We start from the raw sequence: 26385 nt of genomic DNA on the forward strand, positions 1-26385 counted from the left end.
TATAAATTACGCGTCACGTTGTTTGTCCGCTATGGACTCCTAAACTACCGAACCGATATCAATCAAATTTGCACACCGTGTGTAGTTTGATCTAACTTAAAACATAGGATAGCTTACATCTCAATTTATACCCGCAATATTATTTTATTGCAAAATATTTGTTTATTATTTAATAGTCACAATTCTAACAGATGGCTCTGTGTTGAAAGTACCAACGTTTCACATAAGCTACAATTTAATGGCATAACCACCAAAAAAGCATGGTGGTCCCCATGACTGGTGTTCTCCTACCGTTTCCCTTGAATAGTTTGCTACTATGTAATATAACAAAAACCTTAGCCACAGCAACGCTTGGCCGGTCTGCTAGTTAAACTATATTTTTCTATACTTGCATGAAATAGATTATTTCCACAGTTCCACGACGATTACTTTGACGTTAAAATTGTGTTGTGGAATCTGTGGAATTCCTTAGAGGAGGCTTTTCAATTACGTACTGTTAATGTCTGTGTACGAGTTTATATTTCTTTATAGAACTGAATAAAGTTATATTATTGAATTATCAGTTTTGTTTGACTTTTGCTAAGTTTGTACACACATTTGACATTTTGGGCAAAATCTTAAGTCAACATTTACACGATTTCACAATTTCTTTCTCGTTTCTCGTGAAATTCGTACTATAAACAAAAATTGATTTAGCAAATTCGGGCCAAAGTTTTCTTAAGAATTGACAAAAGAAAGTAATTTCGTACATACTACGAATACTGAGTGAATATGATAATATTGTTTTATATAGGAAAGTTTGCGCTGAGTGGTGTATCGCCTGTTGTGTTCTGTGTGATCGACTTTCTCCTATACTTAAGGCAAATAGCATCAGAAATTCAACATGCTGACGGATCATCAGCTACAAAAAAAGGGTGCGTGTGCTTATGAACGCGCGTAAGAAGTTATGACGTCTTTGGCATTATTAAAAATAGTTTTTGATTGCATGCAAATAATTAATTACAATTAAATAATCAAAGACTGGAAAAGGAGTCATTATAGTCAATAAAGTTCAGTTTACATTTTAATATATAAATAAATTAAATAAATAAATATTTATTATTATTCTATTACATTAAGTGTAACATAAATTATATTATTATTCGAAAGTTGTTTTTAAATTATGTCCAATGTCGTAGCATCTTCCGTGGGAAACTTCATTCTGTTAATTTTGTGTCACGGTGCGCGCGCATCGTAAAATTTCACTCTCATCAATTTTTCAAAACGCGCCTAAAGAAATATAACTTCAAAAACATGCTCAAAAAAACAAATGCAAACTAACGCCTATATTGTCTAGTAGCGCCGCTGGATTATTACTGCTTACATTAATGCACAGACATACATTTGAATATAATACTAAATTAGAATGACAGGTACTTTACGTTTGATATTAATAAGCTTAACAAATTATAAATATTGGTTGGGTAAATAACGATTTTCCTGTTTTATCCAACTACTAAATGTAACTAGTTTTTTTTATGGCTCTGGCACGGTTTGTGCATTAGCCAGCGTCAAGTATAAGATTTTTTATAATTCGTGTTTTTGCCTTAGAACTTCGACCGTGTTCTCCATGTACGGTTTAGGCACTCGCCCGGTACCGCACAACCCTCCCAAAGGCCGAGAACAAATTTAAATTAAATTAAAATTTGCCTTCGAACCGGGAATCGAACCTGGTACCACTCACCTAGCGGCCACTTAATAAGACCGCTAGGCTATGAGGCCCCTATGTAACTAGTTATTGTATTTACAAAACCTTTCACTAATATGAACATCACCACAGATACAAGACATATAACAGGAGTATAAAATTTTAAAGTAAATTAAAGGTAAACTGCCACAGGGCCCAAACTTTTTAAATTTGTTTTAATTTTATATTTATTATTTTTAATTATTATTACCTACTATATAATATGTTAAGAATGTTGTAACTACCTACTGTATATTTATGTATCGTAAATTAAATAACATTAAAATCAAAATATTAATGTACATATCCCTTTAGCAATCCTAATCGGGGTGGATTTTATACTCCACAAAACTTGTTCACTTCAATGAATATCGACAATTGTTATTTGTGTTCAAATGATGAAGGATTTCGAATGCTTCCAGTTCAAGTGTTCGTTTATTTTATCAAATGTATACATTTGTATAAACGCGACTAAATATATGAAAAAAGATCTTTGTTCTCACAAAAGTTGATTTACTACCTTAGAAAGGTATAAGACAATTTCGTTTTGCATTTTTACCGTTTTTAGCCAAATGTTAACGAACGAATGCCGAGTTTGGGTATTCTTTTGTTTGTCAGGATTGGGTCACTCTTTTTGACGTGATAACGTCTTTAAAATCGTTTTAGTCGGGTGACATGTTCAGAAACTTGTGTCACACCAAAACCTCACGAGCGCGATCGCAGGTATAACGAGAGAGAGACGGACCGATCTCCCGTCTCATCTCGAGCGCTGCCAGTCATTCCGTGAATGTATGAAGAAAAATGTATATCATAGTCGAATAAGTAAACTTGTCATTTTACACCCGAAATTTATCATCAAAAGTGTGAATAAAACGATAGATGTAATTTAAAATTTGAAAAAATTGTTATCTTCATTAATTCCTTACTTCCCAAAAACTTATATCACCAATAAGACGTTATCACGTAAACATCTCGATCGTAAACCTACTTTACAAACAACCAATATTTTTTTTAAATGGTTTTTATTTACAAGGTACTTCGCCAGTGTCGTGTAGATGTAGAAGGCACCAAGGAGATTGATCGGTGAAAATAATAATTTAAAAAAGTTGAAATTCGATTGTTAGTTGTAAGACAGCATAGACAACACAAATATGAGAAATAACATTATTAAATACCTACTATTTCCTATTTACACTCGTTTCTACGACTGCCCTTTGACTCTATTATGTATGTATCTGTTTATTGCCAGTCCTTCTCTTCCGTTCTACGCCCTTGATTTGAGAACTGACAGGAAATTTAAAATTAGAAGCATTTAATCTACATTTCTTTTTTGACGTTCCTTATGAACGTATGTACATTGTGTAAACTATATGAATAAATGATTTCTGACTTTTAACTCTCTAGTCGGTTTGTTCGCGGAACAAGTACACAAAATGTCACGAAACTTGTTTAACACAACGTCGAAACGTCAAAATATATCCACAATATTCAGATAATAATGTTTTTTAGATTTTAAATATGTAGAATAATGTCAGTAATAAATAGGACTGACTATATATTGGTGGTCAAAATATATGCGTGCGTTCTGACGCCTATCTCTTTTTGTGTTAATTTCTTAATAAATTAGTGAAATTAATATATGTTTAGGACTGTTAGGAGCTACAAAGTTCGCCGTGTCAGCTTGTATGAAATAAATAGGGTTTTTTTCAATTTCGTGATATGAGTAGTGAGTGAGAGAGAATGAGACGGAAGACTGTCAGAGATCTTCAATATATTGACCAAAGATAGTTAAACATACTATGTATTATTATAATCTCACTTCGCCATGTCATAATTGGTTGGATATAAATCTAACGTCTATATAAGTCGTATTGTATAAATGGGATCATTATAATCTATAAATAATCACATACATGAAATAACAAATCCACAGAAATAACTGTAGAATGTTAATTCTACCTTTTTCAATCACTGTAGTAACTTGATAAAGAATTTTGTGTTCGCACTTTTAAATTGAAAAAATCTAATTGATATTTAAAAGCTAACTTCTCAAGTCTAATGAAAAAAAAACGCGTCGCTTTCATTTCAAGGAATCAGGTCAAGATGGAACGAATAAAAAACTAAGCAAAGAAATTGGTTCAAATCAGACTGTGCTAGATATTAACGTTTGTTTGAAAATATAAAATGCATTAAACAAAAGGGTACAATTGTTTCCGCGTGGCATTTTGATGGATATCACGCCACCGGAAGTTTACATTGAAAAAGTTTTGACATGACAGGGAATGATTTGACTTTTAATATTTATTAAAATATTTTTATGTATCTTCTAATATAAAACAAATCCGTACGGTAAAATGTATTTTGAGATACGGGAGGATGATAAGTCTTGTTTCTGAATCTCACCCTTAAACCACATCAGGGACTTCGGGTACTTCAATCTGGCGCTTTTCTTGTAATTCAGCTGCTGTGCGGGCAGCGTTTGCCCATCTTAAAGACAGTTTAAAGGCCACCACTGACGATACGTCCATTTAGTAGACTTCCTTTTGGGTGCACTCCAAATGGAAATTTATCGAGATACGGTACCATTCACAATACTTCCATTTGGATGCATGGCGTCACTTCGAACTTTGCAATCGTACGGAACGGAAATAAATAATACTATGGATAACAATACTTTACTGGTGGCAGCAGTTGTGTGTATTTTATTAAAAAGACAAAAAAACCTAAGAGAAGGTGGATGAAGGATTGGTTGAAACAAAGAAATACTTTTATTTATTTAATAATATAAATATATTTATTTAAAAATAGAAATACTTTTATATTTTTCTATTACTTCCAATACAAAGTCACGCGCGGACAAAGACATAATATTTTTTTTTATAACGCTTGACAAATACACAGCACATGCACCACCATCGACATCAAAACATAAACTGAAACAATAACCACAAAAAAATGGACGCCGTTTCGCCCATTCACGGACAGTTCGGACTGCTTCCATAGTATGGCGTGGCGCACGTTTCTGACATTGACGGACGGCCGCGGATGACGTCCATTTGGCCTGGACGCATGGATTTCAACCCGTTTGGAAATTCAGAGCTGCCTGACGTCCATCTAAATGGCATATTTTTTTACCATTCATGGGACGATTTTGGACGACGACTACTCCATTCGGATTAATGGACATATCGTCAGTGGCCGCCTTAACGGGTCTAAATGGTAATTGAAGCGCAACTAGTATGTCAATATCCAATACAATTTTACTTTGACAAATTTTTGTTTTTTTACGGTAAGTTTAATTTTTATTCTGTACAACAAATTTTGAAGTTATACTTCTTTTGGCGCGTGAAGACTTTCAGAGACCTGGGAAGATAAAATATAAGGGATAGCGGGGAAGGATTAGAAAATAGTGGCAAGGATGAAAGACAAGTGAAAAAATTTTGAGAAGGCTTTGTAGGTCGTGTACTAATGTTAAACATAGTGACATGGACTTAATGTAATCCTAATTATTATGAAGTACTCGAATACAAGCTACTTCTATTTTATTATAAACGTTTCTATATTGTAAATATACTATTTGTGTTATTTATATTATGTTATGTTATGGATTGATTTATAATAAATTAATTATATGTCGCAATTTATTGCAAAACGCGGACTTTCCATCCAGTCAGTTCTTAATTAGTTCATTGATTTTAAGCATTCAATACTGAAACATTCGTTAGGTTTATTAAATGTATTGAATTCATAAATGTATAAGCGTCACTACCACACTCTGAAAATATTATTTTAAAAGCCGGGACTACACATTTAATAAAAACATACCAACAGGCACCAGCTAGTTAAATATAAAATTTTATTTCGTTGGTGTAAAGTTAAAAATGTTCAGTAGATTTTTTATAAAGTTAAATCTACTAAAAATATTACTAAAATTCCTTGAACATTTCCACTGTACGACGATATCCTTTCAGCCGAATTACGTTCTTGGTTTATCGACGCGTCTTGTCACGTAACATGGTGAATCAAATACTCGATTTCGAGTGTCCGGAAGTACGTTACGAGTGGCTGAGAGTATTATTTCTCACATGAAAAGAAATCAGTAGGCTCTGGCTCGGTTTAAGGCAGTACTTGAGGCGTGTGGAGCCGCTTAAGTTACCCTTTTGACGTCTTAACAGCCCGTTTTGTGGACTGTTTACTCACAAATAATGCATGGGTTCCTTTATTTAACTGATACATAGTTATATTTACAGAAGGATTTTGGATCTTTAACGAATGGTTTCCAAACCTACTTTTCTCATGCCTTTTTCTAGGAACAGTGGATTCTGCGTGCGACTCACATCCCTGAGGTCGTAGATTCGACCCCAGCCTGTGGACCAATTAACTTTCTTTCTGTGTGCATTTAACAATCGTTCGAATGGTGAATGATGAAGGGAAACATCTTGAGGAAACCGACTTGTCTTAGACCCAAAAAGTCGATAGCGTGTCAGGTACATGACAAATGATCATGAAACAGATACAGAAATCTGAGGCCTAGACCTAATAAGGTTGTAGCGCCACTGATTTATTTATTTATTATAGACCATATCATATCATGTATCAGCGCATTTAGTAAAAAATATCGTTTGTTATTTATAGGTAACTGTACCTAACTAGCATATTTTTATATTTTACTTGTTAAGTGAAATTAGTACTCACCTGGGGAAGTAAAATTCAAAAATATAATAAGATATCTCATCAAATTTTAATATAAAGATCAATCGTGTCAACTATGTAATATCCGAAATTAATATCCGGTTCAATTCACTGTCATACATTATAATTTTGGATTTGTGCTATTGTATATTATGTGGGCTCTACGAAAAGGTCTACCCTCTCGCATGGCGGGTACAGTAATTTCAGTTAGGGTAAAGACTTATGTCGCAGACTAAAATCGTCATGAATTCTCTTCGTGTTATTGGGTCTTAGGTAGAATTACTGGATAGACTAAGGGCCTTACAATAACGAGCTTTTAGTGTGTGTAAAAGAAGATTTTATATGTATGTATTGAACATACCGTATATCAAAGTAAATTGTATATTTTTAGTAATAAATAATAAATCAGTGGTGCGACAACCTCTTTAGGTCTTGGCCTCAGATGTTTGAATGTTTCATGATCATTTTTAAATCTAATAGGCAAGAAGGTGTTCAGCCTCCAGTGCCTGACACCGTCGACTTTTTGTGCTTAAGACATGTCGGTTTCCTCACGATGTTTTCCTTCACCGTTCGAGCAAATGTTAAATGCGCACATAGAAAGAAAGTACGATGATGTAGTCTTGCTCTTTCGTGAATTTTGTAAACGTTGTTGACATTCATAAGCATGCTCTAAGAAGCATCTAAATTGAATAAACGAATTTTGATTTGATTTGATTTGAGTACATTGGTGCACAGCCAGGGATCGAACCTACGACCTCATGGTATGAGAGTCGCACGCTGAAACCACTAGGCCAACACTGTATATTTTTAGTAGTGAATGAATAAAACCGCAGTGCTGACTTTCACGAAATAAATTGAATGAGGAGTTTAATAAGATGCTAAGCAAAGAAGGCTTGACAGGAAATTACGTTCAAGCAGTGAAAAATGTTGTCATGATACTCTAACGAACCTGTCTAGACAAAATTGAGTAGTACTTTTTAGATTTATTTATTTATTTGCTTAATGGTATTCCTACAGCTACTTAAAGTACTATACAATATTAAAAAAATTACATTATACACAAGAGCCAAAAATGGAATACACATTTAAACATACACAAAACACAGTTACACCTATACAAATACAAAAAATACAAAGAATATATGTATGTATGTATGAAAATTCTAAATTCTAAGATTCATAGTTCATTACAACATATTTATTATAAAGGAGGAATAACAAAGCCATTCTATCTAATAAAGGATACTAGAGTTTTTATATAATTTCTTAAGCGTATCTTTTAAAGAACTAGCTTAATGTTTCGTAGAGACAGAATTGTCACTAAACCGTTGACAATAACTAACCAGAGGTTCCCAGAGGTCGTGTGTTCGAACACAGTTCACAGAGCGCATTTAAAGTCTTAGACTGAGAAGTGAAGACCAAGGGTTAATTTTTTTCATTCTTAACTTTTATAAATTCTAAAAGGCCAAAGGGAGAAAGGGGATAAACTAAATATTATACAGAATGTGTCAAAAATCAATCGTTAATTCGTAGTGGACATCCCCAGATATTTTTTTCTATTTTTTAAATGATTGCCGTAAAAAAATACTGTATTAGTTATTGATTCCTATGATCTCAGATTTATTATTACGCAGTATATATAACATTATATATATTTAAAAAAGTGTAATAAAACGACGGTGTAATAAGTCTTAATTTTGAAATGGTATACTTTGGTATATACAATAATAAATAAATGATTTATTAGTATCAGAACAATCAAATATACTAAATAAAATTAATTAAAACAAATTTAAAAAGTTTGGTCCCTGTGGCAGTGTAACTTTAACGCTGGCAGCATTTCCTCGCCGTAGTGATACTTAGTCGTTGAGCGAGGAAAGCACCAGCTCTGGGGTCACCGGTACTATCTAGCAGGCGCCAATTTAAATCTTTAATTAGCGCCTGTTCACTTGAACCCCACGGCCCAAGAGTCTCTACTCCAAAGGGGACAAAAAAGTTGGAGGAAATACTCTTATATTTGAGCCGTGTATTATCCTGTGTGTATTACCTGTTCTGCCCGCCCCAAGCGTACATACAATCAAGTACAAAAAAAGCTGTTTTACTAAGTATCAGCGCCACAAGCAGCGCCCGATTTCGCCTTGACATTTACAATTGTTAACTAGTGTTTTTTATTAAATGAAGTATCTATTTTTGTTGTATGTTGTGGTAATTACATTTTCACCTGTTCACAAAATTTCACTAACTCGTCATTTGATTAAAAGTTAATAAATTATTTAAGGAAATATGAAAGGGAAAATTAAGCTTTCAAAATGTTTGGCTCTAAATTTACATTTCCTTTAATTCAGTCTGAAGTATTAACATTAATTAATATTGCTAATTCTTAAGTCAAATTTAAGGTTTACATGGAATTTTCACGGTTTTCATTGAAAAATATTCACTTTATATATAACTACTGGTTACATAAAAAATGAAAAGCCGCTCTCGTAATACAAACCAATAAGGGTAATTTGTTGTAATTATACTATACTCTTAAAATCTAATTTATAAAATTCTCGTGTCGCGGTGTTTGCAGTTAAACTCCTCCGAAACGGCTTGACCGATTCTCATGAAATTTAGTGTGCATATTGGGTATGTCTGAGAATCGGACAACATCTATTTTTCATCCCCCTAAATGTTAAGGGTAGTCCACCCCTAAATATTTATATTTTATTTTTAAATATTTTTTTGTGTTTTTTATGATACAGCATTAAAAATACATACAACCCCTAACTTTCACCCCTCTACGATCAACCCCTATTTTTTTATTATAAATGATATACACAAAACGACGTTTGCCGGATCAGCTAGTTAGGTTATAAATAATTAAGTTGGCCAGTCTAACCGGCCACTGGTTAGACTGGCCAATTAGGATAGAGAAACAGCAGCACCATACCTCCTCTACGAATAGCTTCAGTTAAAAGAGTTTAATTAGTCTGATTAAATTTTATAATCTCTGCCGTTGTTTCTAAAGTCTTGACTCGTGTGAGGCGATTATGTTTACCTTTCTTTGATTATTTTTCTCCATCTATACTAATGTTAGAAGTTTATTTGATTAACGCGTTAATCTTAGGTACCTACTACTGTTTTGAATTAAAAAAAATATGTTTTGTGGGAAATTTATTAATTGTTGAATGGTATATTATTTTTGTGTTTTTGCCGTAACTAAACAAAATTCCTTTTAAATTTACTTTACTTTTATAATTAATGTCGTGTTGGCTCGTTCATTTCCTTTTATGTTTTAAAGTTTGAATTAAAAAAAATATATATTGTGGGATAGCCCATTAATTGTTCAACGGTATATTATTACCTTTTAAATATATTTAAATCTTTATTTTTGTAATGTCGTGCTAGCTCAATTGTTTATTTTAACGTTTTCAAATTTGAATTAAAACAAAAAATTTGTGAGATAGCGAATTAGTTGTTAAATATATTATTTTTGTGTTTTAAACAAAATTTTACTCTTTGCTTCATAAAATTCACGTTAATAACACTAAATATAGTTCTATTCTTACATCTTTCTATCCTATTATTAACATCTATGCATAGCTAAGTTTACTAAATCAATTTACTCCGTATAGTTGCCTATCATCTAGCTTATTCCTTACATGCTTTATACATCATTTATTACAAAATTTTAATTTGTTACAATTTCGCGAATCATATGTGTGGTACTTACCTAAATTATCAGCTCGATGTAATGGTATGATTGCCACCCAAAGGACAAGAAGAAGGCCGGTTCCTCTCTCCATTTTAAATTACAGTCCAAACATATTAAAGTTCACATTTGCTGCACAAAAACATCCGTATCATGTCTTATATGTTCCATCTCGCAAATCTGTAACAAAATAAAAATGTTTAAACAAAATTACTAGATGTTATCTATATGTATACGTATTAGTACATATTGGTATGTTATCTAAAGCTGGCGGCTTCAACACATTTACACTTTGTGCTTGTGTAGTGTCTGTGAATAAGCGCGAGGCGTCTTGTCACACTGAATATGCATCATGAAAAGACTGTCCGTCTCTCTCGCGCTCGGTCAAGCTTATGAGTATAAAAGAGACAGTTATTGTTTTGCTTTTGCTACTGTTTATGTTGATCTTTTTTCTCATTATTATTTTGTCTGTGATTATTTACTTATTTGGTTGGAGGTTAGAATACTTTGAAAAAAAAATGTTTTATGAAATATATTCCGTCTAAACATTAACAGGAGATCAATCTCGTGAAATGGTGTACAATGTTTTTAATTATTTTAAGCATCTTAATAAAAACAGTTTAATGAAAAAATTAAATTTTTAATTTGACATCAGATGCGACTGGTGTTTCTAAGAGGAGTATTGAAAGAATTGTTAGTAAAGTAAAAGTGTAAAAAAAAGTCATATTTTTAAACATACTGTATAGTGAAATTACATTTTTGTCGTTTTTTTGTCGTTCATTTTGAAAGCATCTGTCATTGTACCATGGCGCCACTATAATGCTTTAGAGTTTTGGTATCCTACTAATATTATATACACGAAAATGTGTAAGTATCGATGGATGTTTGATACTATTTAACGTTAAAAACTACTTTAAAAACTTTACAATAATATAGTTTACATATCAGAATAATACATAAGCGAGAATTTATAAAGATATTGTGTGAATTGTCCAAAATATCAAGTAACTAATGTAAGCTACTCGAAATACTAATCCTGCGCAGACGTAGTCGCGGGCATCAGCTAGTTTGTTACAAATGTAGTACCTAACTCCTATGCTTTGTTTAGCTGTCTCTATATATTTAATAATTAGTCAAAGTAATATTAAACCACAATAAGCTTCTTAGGAAATTCCAATTTAATGCTAATTAGACTATATACTTGTATGTGGTTTAAAGATGCCAAAATACCACGTATAATATTTCTTAAAATTATTTAATTAACAAATATTTGAAATTATTGGTCTGAGTCAGTTCTGCTGAATTTTCAAAGTCACACGAATGCCACAACATTAAATTACCCTGATACGAAGATCGTTCAAAACTGATATAATTAAAAGCGGTGGACCCAAGAATTAATAGCCCAAAAGGTTTAGCTTTAGTGGAGTACAATTACGTATTCAATTACATTGAAATTTTATGCTGTTAAGGTAAAATAACGAACAGAATTCGAAATGAAGTATTCCGCCATTCGTAAAGAGTTCCATTCTGCACACTTGCTTAATTAATTATAATTGGTTAATTACAGCTAATTCATAATTGATACGTAATAAAGGTTCTAATCGGACGCTAAAGTTTACACTTCTTTTTAAAACCTAAAATTTGCTTTTACTTTTATAAACGCACATATAATATTCGCTGACACACACACACTTCTCACACTGGCCCCTTCCCATCTACATGGAACCAACAAATGGTGCGGCTTGTGATGCGGCTGAAAAAGCTAAATCCTGCAAATACAGGGGTCTAGGCTCCGAATATGATTTTGTCCCATTCGGTGTCGAGACCCTTGGTCCGTGGGGTCCTAGCGCTATAAGGCTTTTTAAGGAAATATCAAAAAGGTTAGTCGACATCACAGGAGACCGAAGAGAGAGAAGAACCTTGCCTAAAGGGACTCCTTTTAATAACATATTTTTGTTATTATATCTTAAGGTTAGTTTTGTTTACTATTGTTTTATTGTTCTTCTTTTTTGTGCATTTGTGTATTGGAAATAATGAAATATTGTCTGTATTTTAAAATTAAAATCGATTTTATGCATAAGTGTAAATTTGACGATTAGTAGGATAATTGGTATGTTTTTATTTACGGGACTTTAATTACACACATTTCTGGATTTGCGGCCATTTTAAACTAAATGTATAGCTTAAAATATAGATAATAAGTATGCAAAATGTCGTATAAGTGTAATATTAATAGTCGTCGTAGTAGTAACAATATATAGTATAGTATTCAAAAATGTTAAGATTCTTTTATTAATTTCATAATAATTAAGTATAAAATTCAGTTATATAAAAAATACTTTTTCTTATCTGTTATTTCAATTTAATTTACTTTCTTTGAACCCAAACTTCATAAATTGAATAGGTTTCTTTTATACTAGCTACAAAGAAACGATAAATACTCTTCAAAGTAGATAGATCCCTTAGGATTACTTAGATACTCAGGGGAGGTTTTGTTAAAGTTATATAGATTTTTAAGAATATTCACTATTTGAAAATTCCATTACGTTATAAGTAAAACAAGTCAAAACAATTAATTTAAGTACACTTTTAGTAAATTGATTTAGAACATTATTTAACTTGTAGAAAGCTTATTTATAAGCAATTTAGGAAATGGCGGTGATTTGGAATCATATTTGTGACAAAGATTTTTGTGTTTTTGCCATTTTGAGCCGATGTTATGTTGATTTGTGTACGCTTCAAAAACTCGAAAAGTTCTGCCCCGATGAAATTTTAGCATGATATATAATCCGCATCAAGGATTGTTGTCATCTATTTTTTTGCATCAGTCACATATCCGCGACCGCGAAAAAAACAGTTTTTTTAACGATCAGCTTTGTACCAGTGACCGAAGAAAACACTCGCTGACAACCGCAATAATAATGGCGCAGTCACATGAGAAACAATATTCGTTCCCAACTACATAGTTTATTTTTTTTTAAATCCATCTAATTCTGATTATTATTATTACAATCATATAAATGTACCACAGCGAAGCGTGGCAGAGTACCTACAGTTAGTAATATATAAAAAAAAACTTTCTTCCTGTAATGTTGACATAAACAAAAAACGCCCACACCTATTCACATTTTCGTCCGTTTTATGTGTTTATATTAACAATATTTTTTTAATGATTGGATTGCATCTGAAATATAGATAGTTCGTTTTGTTGTAGTTTTGCTAATCACTTTTGATTCAAACTGAATTCTCTATATACGTAGTGAAGAAATTACATTTTTCAATAAATATAAAAATTAATGTTTACTATTTATGCTTATAATAATACAGAGAAAGCTTTGCTCCACTGGTGTTATAGGATTCAACCAAATTAAAAATGCTCGTCGTCTAGAAGGACGCTTCTTCAGGCTTTTATTGAAGTCCGTTAAATATGCGAATAAAGCACTAACGAAGTGCAAGCTCTGCGTAATTCAAGTCAATATTGAGTTTTTGACTTCGTACGTGATTCAGCGGTTACTCAAAGACCTACTCCAAATTTGGGTGTCGTCGTTATGACATCATTAGGTATGCCAATTATTTAAATGATTAGTCAATGAAATCTAATGAAGTTAAGTGTTAAGCTGGTATTCAACAGATCTTCCCCTTGGCGTTGCGTAGAGATGTGGGGTCTCTCTGCATCTTCTACCGAATTTACCATAGAGAGTGTTCAGAGGAGTTGTTCGGATTAATACGTGCAGCTGAGTTTCATCATCGGACGTCAAGGCAAAATACAAAATACCATCCGTATCACCTCGACGTCCGTCGTTCCACAACTGAGCGTTTTCTAAGGCAGTTTTTGCCGCGCACCACCACTATCTGGAACCAGCTGCCCACAGAAGTATTTCCGAACAAATACGACTTAGGGGTCCTTCAAGAAAAGAGCGTACTAATTCTTGAAAGGCCGGCAACGCACTTGCGAGCCTCCTGCCCGTTTGCCTCCTATTACATAAAAAAAAATCTTATAAAATTACGACCAGAAACCTTTTTTTAAAAAATGAACGAAATTATTTTGAACAAATCCCTGATACATTTTCCTGTTTCCGGTACAGCTCGGTATTATTTAAAAATGGAAACAAAAATCACCGTTTCCCTCTTGTCTTAAAAACAAGATATCTAATTACTCCTCAAGGAAGGACTTTAATTTCTTTCCTCTTAATGAAAACGTGTTTTGGAGGAAAATGTAGCTGTTGGTTTGAGACGCGGTTGTAATAGCCTCGTCCTTAATTTTCATTTGAGGGACTTAGTCTCATCTTCCTTGTATTTTTTACGGAAATCTAGTAACTTACCATTGTATAAAGACAAAATTATTTCAAAATTAGTTATAATTTACATAACTGTTACTTACATTATTATAATTCGTTAAATAAATTATAGTTACTTTATATATACGTTTGTTTGGTTGATTACTACTGCTGCGGAATGATTTAATTAAAATTTTAAATACCAAGGTTTTACCGAATCCAATAATTATTTTATAATGATATTTACACCATTATTTGCCTCACCAATTAATCCTTATTAATCAGAGATTATATTAATATTGATCATCACAGGTGTTTATATCGAGAGCTCCTGGATTCAAACCCTAGGAATACAAAAATATATTATTTTACACACAGCAAACTGATTGATAACTCGTTTTAAAATGAACGCAGAAATACTGTTTTGCGATTACGAGAATTGAAAACAACAATAAAATTAAAACGTAAAAACGTTTGACCTATTTAAAATTTCTATAAAATTTGAAAATAGATATTGTATTTTAGCTAAGTACTTTTATCATTTTACGATGATTGTATTTACCAGTAGGATTGATTTATACAAATACTATTTTTGTTATAAATAAAGTAATTCCATAATTAGTAAATCGCGTGTTCAAAGCGATAATTATGCAGTAGTTTTGATAAAATAAAGTAAAACGTTTCCATTTATATAAACGAATGGAAAGACGTTTTCTTGCTAAAGTGACTTGGCATAACCTATTTATTGCTTCTATTTTCATTTTTATCGTTCGTACTTCGAGAAAATGTTTTAAATTATACATTTTTATGATTCACATCTATAAGGCTACTTAAAGAACGCGTTTAAATAACCACAAAACCTACAATTGTTATGTTATAAAAGTATAACTATGTATATAAAAGTTATAATTATTTTAAAAGAAAAGTTGAAATATCCTTTGAACTTAAATCACCTATCTTTTTCATACATTCTGATACCCACACCATCACACCCACACTTACAACCTCCCATTCACACACTGTATCAAATTGTTTACTTCGTCGTGTCTTCGTTTTCACTGTATGTGTAAAAATAATTTAACGCAAATAGCGTTGTTTACTTAAATTCTGCTCTATATTTTAAGCAAATTTTAGACTTATATAAAATACATATTGTATTTTTAACATATGTTTTATAATAAAAGTAGCAGTGTTGGCCTAGTGGCTTTAGCGTACGACTCTCATCGTCGTAGGTTCGATCCCTGGCTGTGCACCAACATTCGCATTGCGCATTAAACATTCGCTCAAACGGTGAGGGGACACATCGTGAGGAAACCGGCTTGCCTTAGAACCAAAAGGTCGACGGCGTGTTTCAGGCACAGGAGGCTGATCACCTACTTGCCTATTCAAACTCAAACTCAAACTCAAAATATCTTTATTCAAGTAGGTAACTAAGTACACTTTTGAATAGTCAAGTTAAATTAATCGTAAATTTACATTTACTACCAGTTCGCAAGTCAAGGGCGTAGAGCGGGTAAGAAGAACTGGCAAGAAACTTTCCGCCACTCTTTTTAATCGCCAAGTATTGTCATACAAATTGTTTGAACTGGAGCAATTCAATCCCAAGGATTAGGATCATTTAAGTAGTCCTCAAATTTATAAAAAGCTTTGTTGATTAATTTTCGTTTAACGAGGACTTTGAATTTATTTAGTGATAATTCTCTAATTGCGCTTGGGAGTTTGTTGTAAAAACGAATACAATTTCCATATAAGGAGTGATTTATCTTTTGGAGCCTGGTTGGTCGTACACTCAAATTAGTTCTATTTCGCGTATTATACTGGTGAAAGTCACCATTTGTTTTAAAATCGTTTATATTTTTTTGGACATACAACAAGGCTTCAAGAATATATTGACCAGATAGTGTCATAATATTTAATTCCTTAAACTTATTCCGTACCGACTCCCTCGGAGAAACACAACAAATACCCCGAACAGCCCGCTTCTGCAGCACAAATATGGATTGAACCTCTGCAGCAGCACCCCACAATAAAATGCCGTACGACATAACGCTATGAAAGTAGCTATGATACACAATTTTAGCCGTGTCCTCATCAGTAAACTGTCGGATTTTCTTTACTGCATATGCTGCAGAGCTCAGCCTATTCGAAAGAGTCTCTATGTGTGGGCCCCATTGGAGTTTACTATCTATTGTTATGCCTAGAAAAACAGTTTTGTCAACAAAGTTTAGTTCACTGTCCTTAATTTTCAGGTTACCAATATCTCGCTTTACGCTAGTAGTTGTAAATCTAATACATTTTGTTTTATTCTCATTAAGCAATAAGTTATTTACATTAAACCAGTTAACTATACGAGAGATAGAATTGTTTACATCGTCCAATAATACGTTATTCCTATTCACTTTAAATAGAAGTGAAGTGTCATCAGCAAACAATACCATCTCATGAACTTCGTTGACAAAGAATGGGAGGTCATTTATGTAAATCAGAAATAAGAAAGGCCCGAGAATCGATCCTTGGGGGACGCCCATTGATACCTGCGAACCCGGAGAGGTGACTCCATTGACATGAACTCTTTGGATCCTTCCCTTTAAATATGAATTCATCAGGCTGGAAGCTTTGCCATCAACGCCATAGTGTTGAAGCTTTCCAACGAGTATATCAGGATGAACACAGTCAAAGGCCTTTGACAGGTCACAAAAGACGCCGACTCCATCATATGATTCTTCCCAGGCGTTAAATATGTCCGAAATCAACTTCACACCGGCATCGATTGTGGAGCGACCCTTAGTGAAACCATACTGTTTATTATGTAAGAGTTTATTTTTATTAAAATGTAAAGAAAGCTGGTCTAGCATTATCTTTTCAAAAACTTTGCTCAACGCAGGGAGCACGGAAACAGGTCTGAAGTTTGACGGATCAGACTCACTACCTGCCTTGAACAACGGTGTAATCTTACTTAATTTCATTTCGTCCGGAAAGACTCCACAATCGATACAGCTGTTAAAAATTATAGACAATTCAGAGCTTATTACATTAATAACGGAATTTAAAATGACTGTTGACATACCCCATATATCTTTACTTTTTTTTAAATTAATAAGCTTAAAAGTTTTAACGATATCATTACAAGTTATATGTTTAAACTGAAATTTAATATTACATTCAGGTACACATTTTTCTAGCAATGAGATCGCAGCAGCAGGTGAAGAATCTAGGGACTTGGTCGTATTTAGTGGTACATTTGTAAAGAACTCTTCAAAAGAAGAAGCTACCTCTGGGTCAGATTTTATTAACTTCCCTTTAACTTTTAACATATAATCAGTTCGTTTGTCAGACGTTTTACCTGATTCTTCATTTATTATTTTCCAGGTAGCTTTTACTTTATCCATGCTATTTTTTATTTTTGAACTTAAATATTGAGACTTTGCAGTTTTGCAATCTTTTTTGAAATTATTTGAATACAACCTAACATATTCCCTAAATTCCACACTAGTGTTATATTGCATTTCGTCATAGATTTCATATAATTTTAACCTTTTCCTGTGTAACTCCTCATTTGCCCAGTCACAGAAACTTGTTTTCTCAGAGACCAATAAAGTCTTTTGAGTAAATACTTTCTTGAATTCATCAATAAATGATCCAAAAAAAGTATTGTATAAATTATTAGGGGATGAGTTGCCACACAGAAATGGCATTCTATAGACCAATGCTTCTCTAAATCTGTCCAAACGGTCATTTGTAATAGGAGTTATCACAATTTTCTTCTTTTTACATGTTTTTTGTTTCCTTAATTGGAATTCAAACCATTGACCAGTGTGATCAGATTTAAATCTATTGAAAATACAAACATTCAAAGGGGCTATGTCACTATATATGTTATCTATACAAGTTGCGGTGCTAGCTGTTATTCTTGTGGGCGAATGAAATTGATTTATTAAATTGTATGAACGAAAAAGACTAAGTATGCGTACACTTGAATTAGAATGACAAAGTAAATTGACATTAAAGTCCCCACACACAATTAGCCCTTTATTACACTTTACTAATTTACACAATATCTCCTCTAATACATTTTCAACATTATTATAGACAGCTGATGGAGGACAATATAGACATACAACAATGAATTGCTCCAGTTCCACACAGGAGATTTCAATAGTTAGTTCTACAGAGAGGCTGATAATATCCTTTCTTTCTTTGCATTTAAGTTTTTTACTTATTAGGATTAATGAGCCACCATGAATTGCATTTTCTCTGCAAAACACACTACCAACCCTGTGGTTACAAAAATTAAACAAAACTTCATATTTTTTTAGCCAGTGCTCTGTTATGCACAAAAAGTCTATTTTTTGACTATTCAAGAATAGTTCAATTTCTAATTCTTTATTTTTCATCCCCTGTATATTTTGATGAACCACAATAATTTTTTGGGAATGAACTTTATCACATAATATACTTACCTTATTATTGCAAGAGTGGTGCTCTGTTGTCCTATTATCTAATTTAAATAAATATTATTTGGAATTTCTTCCAAGGTCTTATAATCTAATGCTTGCTCAATAGATTAGATTAATATTAGATTGGCAAATGATCATGAAACAGATACAGGAATCTGAGGCCCAGACCTCTGATTTTTTTTTAAAGAAAGCGATTATGCTGAATTGTTTCCATATTAATAATTATTTTGTTTCATCCACTATGATAGGTTTAAGAGTTTATTTTGTACTATATTTACTATCATAACTACACTAAGTCAACGGCTTCCACTTAAGTCCCAGGCCAGCGCGATAGCCTTATGGTATTGACAGCCAGGAAGACGTTTCTCTTTTGATATCTCGGGTTAGAGACTCTTCGTAAGACGCATTTTAAGATGTTATCATATAAATATGTTTACAGTAAATTATATTATTCATTAATTACTTTATGTATTAACAGAAGGTCTGGATATCCATAGTGGCTCTCCTCACACTATAAAATAGATTTTTGTTTAGTTTTTTGTGATTTGATTTTTTTTTATTAGTAATTGTTTTTTTATAATGTTTGTTTTTTTTTAATACTTGTTTTGATTGATATTTGTATGATCTCTACATCTATGTCATGTTTGCCTTTAAGTACTTGTCACATTATAAATTGTATTTTGTATTTGTTTTTACCAATGTATCAGTGTGCCGAGCGTTGGCAAGCTTTTTATCAATAAAAAAAAACGTTTTTCCAGCACACTCGTAAATTCTGAGTAGTTTTTGATTCTATCTATATTAAACAAACAATGTTATGAATAAAAACAGGTAAAAGCAAAAAATTATTACTGGATTTACTGCTGAATTATTAAGCATATTACAGAAAAACTAAACATAGCATACAAATGACTGATCACTATTCGCAGTCAAGGATATGAATTGTATTGTATACAGAGTGCTCATAGTTATATTTCTAAATGATTAATTAGTTTAGCACATTCGACTCTTACTCGGGTCAGAACGAGTGAGTGTTTTATATAGTATGAACATTTATTGTACTGCATTTGCTTTAGAAAAACTTTTTGAAGTTATACTTCTTTAGGCGCGTTATTGAGAGTGAAATTTTACGGTCCGCGCGCACCGTGACACAAAATTAACAGAATGAAGTTGCCCACGGAAGATGCTACGGCATTGGACATAATTTAAAAACAACATTCGAATAATAATAGAATTTATGTTACACTTAATGTAAGAGAATAATTATAAATATTTATTTATTAAATTTTTCAAATGTAAACTAAACTTTATTGACTATAATGACTCCTTTTCCAGTCTTTGATTATTTCATTGTAATTAATTAATTGCATGCAATCAAAAACTATTTTTAATAATGCCAAAGAAGTATAACTTCTTACGCGCGTACATAAGTAAACGCACCCTTTTTTTTATTACATGTGTCTTCACTAAGACACCATTACGATGTAGCCTATCTTAAGACTAATATGTAATTTAAGTCTAACTTAATTTATTAAAAAGGATATTTAACATAAGAAAGTGTCCAATACTTAACTTACAGTCTCTATTAAAGGGAAGACACTCTGTTCTTGTGTTTTATTTTTTCACTCACTTAATACTAACGTGCACTAACACTAATTCACTAGTTCAAATGGTTTTGTCCTTTTCTTTCTTTCAATCTTCTCACTAGGCCCGTGGTGTCAAAGAGTTGAATAGCCTCGACATTCACGTGATTAGAATAACTTAAGAAAATAATTTCTACATAAAAAAAAGTAAAAGTAAAATATAAGCATGTAGAAATTTGTAGCCGCTGTATTAACATGATCCGCGAAAGAATATCTCTTTTTGCTAATTAGTATAATATGATTACAATATCCCTAAAAAGACAAAACCTTTTTGCTCTCTCAACGCTCATAGTAAATTCATACAACCTGTATAGTCTTGGACAAAGTATAGGGGTGGCTCGAGAATGATTAATCACTGTTCACCGCCAACAAGCGGAGCGTATTATGTAAATGCTATATTACCATATTACCAAAATTACGAGCGCAGACCCTTGTACATAAGTGATAAAGTGTACCGAAACTAATGCCAAAACACTTTAGACAGAAACGCTGAAACATAGCTTTAAGGAAGTAATTGACATTTTCTATTAAGCTCACTCATAACATTGCCCACCCTACATTTTGCATTATGTATTAAACGAGGCCGTAGCTGCGTACACATAATAGATTTACAAAATTTGTGCACAGAAGCTAGTGTATTACTAGTATACACACATAAGGCGTAAAATGTATACAATTATTTTAGAGGATTCTCAGTTTACATGTGCTTTGAAATAAATGGTATCGAATTGATTACCTTTGAAGCAAAGAATGAAGAACTTGTAACTGAAGAAAATTCTTGACAAACAAATGCATTAATTAATTCAAATAATATTTTAAAACATTTATTTCTGTAATTCGCATCTTCCGCCTTTATTCCTTTCAACTTTCGTAAAATAGCTGAAACAAAATCTTTAGATAATACTGAAAGCTCTAAGCTTAAGCTTTTATTTTATCTTTTGCATCAAAGAGCGTGTTGGAAGTATGAATAGCTTTGAGTTCCTCAAGTATAAACTATTGATAAACAAGCTTCGTACAAGAGTGCTTATAAACGCAAAGATTTGATACTATAAGGATATCTTTTTATATAATACTAGCTGACCGGGCAAACGTCGTTTTGCCATTTATATCATTTATAATAAAAAATAGCGGTTGATCGTAGAGGGGTTAAAATTAGGGGTTGTATGTATTTTTTAATGCTGTATCATAAAAAAATAAAATTTATCTAAAAATTCAAAAAAAATTCAGGGGTGGACTACCCTTAACATTTAGGGGGATGAAAAATAGATGTTGTCCGATTCTCAGACATACCCAATATGCACACAAAATTTCATGAGAATCGGTCAAGCCGTTTCGGAGGAGTTTAAACACAAACACCGCGACACGAGAATTTTATATATTAGACTAGCTGACCGGGCAAACGTCGTTTTGCCATGTGTATAATTTATAATAAAAAAAATAGGGGTTGATTGTAGAGGGGTGAAAGTTAGGGGTTGTATGTATTTTTTAATAGTGTATCATAAAAAAATTGAAATTAAAAATTTTGTCTAAAAAATAAAAATAAAAATTTAGGGGTGGACTACCCCTAACATTTAGGGGGATGAGAAATAGATGTTGGCCGATTCTCATAGATACCGGATAAGCACAAAAAATTTCATCAAAATCGGTCAAGCCGTTTCGGAGAAGTATGGCAACGAAAACTGTGACACGAGAATTTTATATATTAGATAATTCTTGAATAATAATTTCAAACGTCATGACCATACCTTTAACCCTAGAAAGATAATCATATTTTGTAATACGGAAAAGATAATCATGCGTAAAATTTACGCAAGAATTTGAATTAGTTGTAGGTCTAGGTTTAATAGTTTATTTTAATGAATTGTATGTTATTATATATACACATATATTATAATTATTAATACTGCAGATAATTTTTTAAACTCCTTTATTTTTACTTAAAAAAAAAGAAAACTTTAAACGTGATCCGCTACTTCACTGTCGGTGTCCTCACACGGAAGCTCGTCATCACTTTGCATAAGAGCGGCCAGGATTTCGTGTTCGTTTACATTGATACTCCCCATTGTGATATATATTTGCCTCAATATCTTTAAAAATGAAATTATAATATTAGTTATGATATAAAGTATTAAAACAGTACTAAAACTGTCATATAAGCCAAAATCATAAAAGTCACGATAAAGATAATCATGCGTAATTTTGACTCACGCGGTCGTTATATTTCAAAATCGGTGGCACTTACCTTATTGACACTTACGTCACGCGGCAGCTCCCAACGACGAATGAAATGTCCTAAACGCACAGCTATGGATTCGCGCTAATTAGAAAGATAGAGCAATTATTCGAAAACGCATGCGTAAATTTTACGCAGACTATCTTTCCAGGGTTAAGCATTTTATTTTATGATATATAATAAAAACAGTGTTCACGGTTTAAGCGTGGAACTGACCCTTCTAGGTCCCGCCTTGAAACCCTAGTAACAAAGGATTTGGGTTTTTGGTGCGCCATTATGCTCATACGTTAAACGAATACTTAAAACATCGTGAGTTAACCGGCAAGGTTTGTCATACTGCCAGAGAAGGTATACATACTTAAAGGTAAAGATGTGTGGAACGCATAAATGTATTGAATTTCACGTTTTACAGAAGTCCAAAAAAAAATTGTTTAATATGAACAGAATAGACGTGATACTAATTGAATGCCACAAGCTGTTTAATTCATGGAAAAGATCAATCTCGAAAAACATTTTGTACTAGAACCAATGTCGTCGGTTTAGCACTACACTTAAAAATCTATAAAGTTGTGTATTTAATCATATCTTTTCATAAAAAACAAAAATAAAATATGTTTATTATGGCACATAAGATACATGTATCACTTATTCCACGTCATTAAGTTTGAATTTGTAGGCATCCCTACTCATCGGCAAAGAAGACAGAGGGTGTAGGCCGAGAGAAAAAGCCGGCGTAAAAAAACTCTCGGTACTCTTTTAAAATAGCAAATCATCAAACAACACTTATTTTAAAACAAATATCGCAAATTAATTAGCCTGTCTAGCACTAGTCCCAGGCCCATTTATCAACTAGATAATCGTTGACTTTATAGTAAGCCTTTTTACACAGCTTTTCTTTAATACCTTTCATATTTGTGGAACGCTTGTGGTACATAATCGTTTCAATATTTATCTTGAGGATAATCTAACCAATGCTTATATTGCAGGATTTGAAAGATAAATAGTATTAACAGGCCTGAGATCACAATATTAGTACAATTGTATGTTCAAAATCAAATTACTGGATTGTGTACCGTCATGATTGAAATTACATACAATTGTATTCAATTGTTGATACTGAAGTAATCCCGTATACAAACATGTATGTGTCATTGTTTAACATACAAATAAATAATTATGTATATTTTTACTAAACACTTTTCATTTTAATTCAAATTCAGTATATGAAACAAGGCGGAATTACAAAGAGATGATTGTATAACGTTTTTAATGCCTATTTATTAAAAATAAGTAACGTGGTAATAAACCTTAAAATTGATAATCATATTTATATATTGGATAATGCAATTCAATTTTTAAATTATTTCTTTATTTTTTTAAATAACTTTAAATTTACCGATAAACTGAGAATATTTTCTTGCTACGATGGGTTTTATTTTAAACTTATTATTTCGTGAACACAATTGTAAAGTTTAAAAATATCATAAAGTAGCTATAATAATTTAAAAAATAGGTTTAGCTACCGAGATTTTTTGCTACGCCTCGTAGAAGCCTACGGTGAAGGCTCTAAATGATCGTAGCTCGTAGCATACATGATTTACTTTCAGAAGTCATTGTTAATCCGTTCAAAGGGGCTAACACAAGTTCACAGTTCAATAGCTATATTATATAAAATCAATGTTCTAGAAATTTTCCAGATGACCTAGGATAGTTATAATTTTAATATAGTATTATTAAACAATTATTTAAAAATTCGCAATTTTTTTTTACAAAAATTTTTAAGAAAGATTTTGTCATTAAAATGTCCGAATAGTATATAATTCAAATAAAACTTAATAATACTTTCATAAACAACTTACAATGGTTATAAATCAATCCATATTTAATGAATGGATTACACAGAAAATCCTTTACGATCACTGTCACTTCACTTGTCGTAAGTTCACTTACACCAACGCACGCGACTGCTACCGACGACGGCGCGTAGACGACTGCCGACTGACCCATACAAATATTCCTAAGCTCTGAGAGACATCACGCTTGAACTGCGCAGCCACCCGATAGCGAGCATTACCCGCGACTTTGTTTACGCATAATTTTATTTTTAAATCCAAGGGATTCATTAAATCGTTTGTAACAAAGGTATTTTATTTATTTATTTAATTATAAGTAATCGTACAGCTGACATACATAGTATTATAAAACAAACACTTAGACAGTACAGAAAGCCAAAACAGATTACATAGATAAACCATATTATATACGAAAAATAAAACAAATAAGCACATCAATAGACAAAACTTTAAAAAAAAAATTAATTGATTTTATGTCTATCATTTTTGATTTCAATTAATTTCTCATTATTTTTATGAAGCCCCAAGAAAAAAGACATTAAAAATTTTTCCGTGTAAGTGTGAGAGATCTTACGAGATGGTGACCGAAAGCTTATTAAGAAAAATCAGAAATTGTCTTAATATTTTCTCCCATTTTACGCTAGGATCATGTTGTCTTCATCTTAATTAGAGTTTCGCTTGCGGCGATATTTTTCGTTGAATATCCACGTTCAGGATGTCTAACGATGCTTGTTGCCACAATCAATACAATGTAAAAACAAATTAATAGTAACTTTTTAAATTCCTCTTTCACCGTCACTGCCGTTCTGTTGTGGACTCCGCGTGCAGACCTCGCAAACTACTCGTAAAAGTGCGTGCGTACTTTTTATGATTTTAAATTAAAATTTCATGAAGAGAATTTATGAAATATTAGTATTTTATATTTTATGCATCATAATTTATTGAAATTACTCAAATGACGAATATAATATTTAAAAAAAAAAAATAAATATAAAATACTCATATTTAATAAATTCTCTTTACGAAACTTTATTTAAAAAAATAGAATTTCGTATATTTTCATATATTGCTACGTTCGCCCCTTCTCACTCTTTCTCGATCGGGCCCAATCGCTCTCTCCCTTTTCTTCGACAAAAACGCTGCACATCTTCGTGACGCTAATATTATTTTTATTGCGTTTCATCCGTAAAAAATTTACCCTCAAGCGTCTAAAGAAGTTTCACTTAAAAAAACCTTTGACATTTTTACCTATATGTAGTTTTAAATTGAGAAGTTTTTAATTTTAATATTATTTATCTTAGGGACGTCTGGAAGAAACTGCTTTTAGCAGTAAAACCGCCTTTACATCTTAATATTTTTTGGTGTTTTGTGATGTAAATAAAGTGTTATTAATATTATTATAGTATCAATGAAAGAATTCACGGGATACATAAGTATACATAACATCGATGTAACTCTTTTTGCAGCGCAAACCAGAATTACTCGCAAAAGGTAGATTTTTTTCCGACTCACTTTTTACTTATATATTTTGGCCAGTTTACACAACATCTTTATAAATTCTAGCCTCCATTATTCTGATGTATGAGCTATATTATTGTAAAGTTTCATTAAAATCCTTTTAGTAGTTTTCGCTATGAAGTTACAAACATCAATCCATTATTCTATTCGAACTTTTGCGTTTATTTTAGTGAAATTCAGTTAAGTTAGAATTTAAAAAAAAGTAGTCATAATTAAACATCATTTAGTCCATATAAACTGTTTTTATCATACTCACGTAAATTGAAGATTATTGGAACATTGCCTTTCATTAAAA

General features: G+C 32.1%; 1 protein-coding gene across 2 annotated transcripts in view; it reads right to left on the reverse strand.

Annotated features, from left to right (window-relative positions):
* The window catches only part of LOC125057875, a 73077-nt gene extending 48378 nt beyond the window's left edge, over positions 1 to 24699 (reverse strand). Inside the window, exons 1-2 of one of the 2 annotated variants that reach the window (XM_047661804.1) lie at positions 24579 to 24699; positions 10134 to 10292 (exon numbers count right to left, since the gene is read on the reverse strand). In XM_047661804.1, the coding sequence (XP_047517760.1) occupies positions 10134 to 10206 (73 nt within the window). In that variant the 5' untranslated portion in view covers positions 10207 to 10292; positions 24579 to 24699. The remainder of the gene's footprint in view (positions 1 to 10133; positions 10293 to 24578) is intronic. The other variant, XM_047661803.1, reaches the window with a different exon arrangement.
* Positions 24700 to 26385: the final 1686 nt, after the last annotated feature.

The sequence above is a fragment of the Pieris napi genome, chromosome 17, assembly GCF_905475465.1.
Source record: "Pieris napi chromosome 17, ilPieNapi1.2, whole genome shotgun sequence".
In the NCBI taxonomy this organism is placed as follows: Eukaryota; Metazoa; Arthropoda; class Insecta; order Lepidoptera; family Pieridae; genus Pieris; species Pieris napi.